Here is a 2473-nt window from a genome sequence, read left to right on the forward strand (position 1 = left end):
TGAGCAAATTCCAGCATCACTGAATGGGGAACTAAACAACTAGAATTCCAGTTCTGTTGGGCGTCTCCAGCGGCCGCACGGGACCCCAACAGGTTTTTCCTTTCCCTAGAGGGTTGGGGCCAAAGGAATTGCTCTTTTCTCCCCAACAGTACGCAAGGCAAAAAGAGATTCCAAGAGATGGGTGAGCACGCCGCTGCTCTCCCAGATAGGGAACAAACACACACACACACGCAGCGGGGGTTCTGTCAGGCAGTTCCGTTTATTGTAATACAAAAGATCATATTTATATGCTTAGCAGGTGGGGATTTCCAAGCTTAGGCCAATNCGATCTACTTTCTGTCACTATAGATTATTTTCCATTTTCTAAAATTTTATTTAATTGTAATTGCTAATGCTGTTTTAAATGCTGGAACTTCCTTTTCTAGTTGCTTTGGCAGCTCCAGCCACATCATCACCACATGAATTGTGCTGCTTTGAGGCAGAGTCCCTGTGTTAGGTTTAGCAAGCTCCCTGCAATCCACATCCCTCTCCCACAAACCCTGCTCTAGATGCCACTTCCCTGCCCCATTTTGGGAAATCTACTTGCTATGGCCTGAATATTTGTGTCTCCCCTCACACTCCCCATTCATATGTTGAAACCTAATAACCAATGTGATGGAATTAGAAGGGGAGGCATTTGGGAGGTGATTAGGTCATGATGGAGAAGCCCTCATGAATGGGATTAGTGCCCTTATAAAAGAGGCCCCAGAGAGCTGCCTTGCTCCTTCCACCATGTAAGGACACAGCTAGAAGGTGCCATCTATGAATGAGGAAGTGAGCCCTCACCAGACACTGAATTGATCAGCACCTTGATCTTGGACTTTCCAGCCTCTAGAACAGTGAGAAATAAATTTCCGTTGTTTATAGGCTACCCAGTTTTTAATATTTTGTTATATAGCAGCTCAAACAGACTAAGACACTATTGTTCACTTCTCTGTTTCCTAAAGCAATGAAGGACCCAGAAAGACTTACCTGATTCTTTTCCTGGAGTTCCCAGGCTATGACCCTTCTGGTTTCTCTTCCTCTATTGAATAATGAATGCTACAGACCTGATCTTTGGGAGCAGTTCTTCAGTTAGGGTCCCAAACATATATAGTATGCTCTCTGGCAACCAGTAAGGGCAAGTGGGGATGCAGATCTTGCCCAATCTAGATTTCCCAGTGCTAGACTGGCAGATTCTGCTTCTCCCCACGTGTGTGTGTGTGTGTGTGTGTGTGTGTGTGTGTGTGTGTCTGTCTGTCTGTCTGTCTGTCAGAGGGGTGGATAAGGTTCTTGCTATATAATGTTGCAAGTACAGGTTTTAATTTAGTTATTTCAGACAATCTGTTTAAAAATTTTATTTTGGTATACAATATAGAATCAAATACGAAATGTTATTTACTCCAAAATATCATTATTTCTGACTTATCAGTCTTTGAGTAACATAACAGAGGTCCTATTTTTTAAAAGTTATCTCAGTCTGATCTAAATAATGTCAAACATCCATATCAGAAATGTGCGTTATTTCCTCTCTAATATCCTTAATCTCAGCTCGAACTGTTGTTAAATTAGATATTTTTTCATTTAAGAAAGCAATTTCTTTCTCTCTTTGTAGTAAGTCAGTAACTAATCTTCCAATGCGTAGTGTTAAATCATTTACCAATGGCTCCAAACGAGAAAAATCCTTCTTTAGATTATACACCTTTGGTTTCAGATCATTTGCAAAAGTCACTGTCTTTAGCACTTTAGCTCTGTCGCTTTCTAAGCTTAAAAATCTATCTGTGTGCTTGTTGAAATCACTCTTCAGCTCAGTCAGTATCTTCCTAACAGAGTTAATTCTTTGTGAATTTTCAGATGCTGTCTTTCGGAGCATTGCCGTACGGTCAATGCTACTTGAAAGAAGATCACCTATGTTTTTTACTGTATTTTTTTCTACTTTTTCTATTTTATTTTCTAGTTCTTGCACAGAATCTGTCAATGATGTTACATCACTTACTAAACCTGAAATACGTCGTATATCTGTTTTCACAGTTGTAATCTTGAGACCAGCATCTTTTGCCATAGAAGTTGTACTTCGGTCTACTTTTGTAATGTCTTGAGAAAGAGTTGTTAAATTGTTGTTCAATATATCCTGTTTTTCAGTTATCCTGTGGGACCGGGTTTTTACCTCATAAATTTCCTCCTGTAGACGCTTTAGACGAGCAATTATTTGAAAAGACTTCAATTGTTCCATGATAGCTTCAGATTTCTGACACTATAAGAAAATATAATACCACAATGATTAAATTTATTAAAGCTTAACTTTAAAATTCAACTTAAATTTTATGTTATTTTTAACTACAACTTTACTGCTCTTCTGAAAAGCATATGGTAAAAGATGGCTTCAAAAATAAGAGCCTTTAGAACAATTTAAGTGTATAAATAATAAGAAGAAAAACATGAAGGAAATTTCATA

General features: G+C 38.5%; 1 protein-coding gene across 1 annotated transcript in view; it reads right to left on the reverse strand.

Moving 5' to 3' along the window:
• Positions 1-1360: 1360 nt before the first annotated feature.
• The window catches only part of IKBIP (IKBKB interacting protein), a 13871-nt gene continuing 12758 nt past the window's right edge, over positions 1361-2473 (reverse strand). Inside the window, exon 2 of the mRNA XM_008572719.1 lies at positions 1361-2272. Coding sequence (XP_008570941.1) covers positions 1514-2251 — 738 coding nt within the window. The 5' untranslated portion in view covers positions 2252-2272 and the 3' untranslated portion in view covers positions 1361-1513. The remainder of the gene's footprint in view (positions 2273-2473) is intronic.

The sequence above is a fragment of the Galeopterus variegatus genome, unplaced genomic scaffold, assembly GCF_000696425.1.
Source record: "Galeopterus variegatus unplaced genomic scaffold, G_variegatus-3.0.2 Scaffold827, whole genome shotgun sequence".
Lineage (NCBI taxonomy): Eukaryota > Metazoa > Chordata > Mammalia > Dermoptera > Cynocephalidae > Galeopterus > Galeopterus variegatus.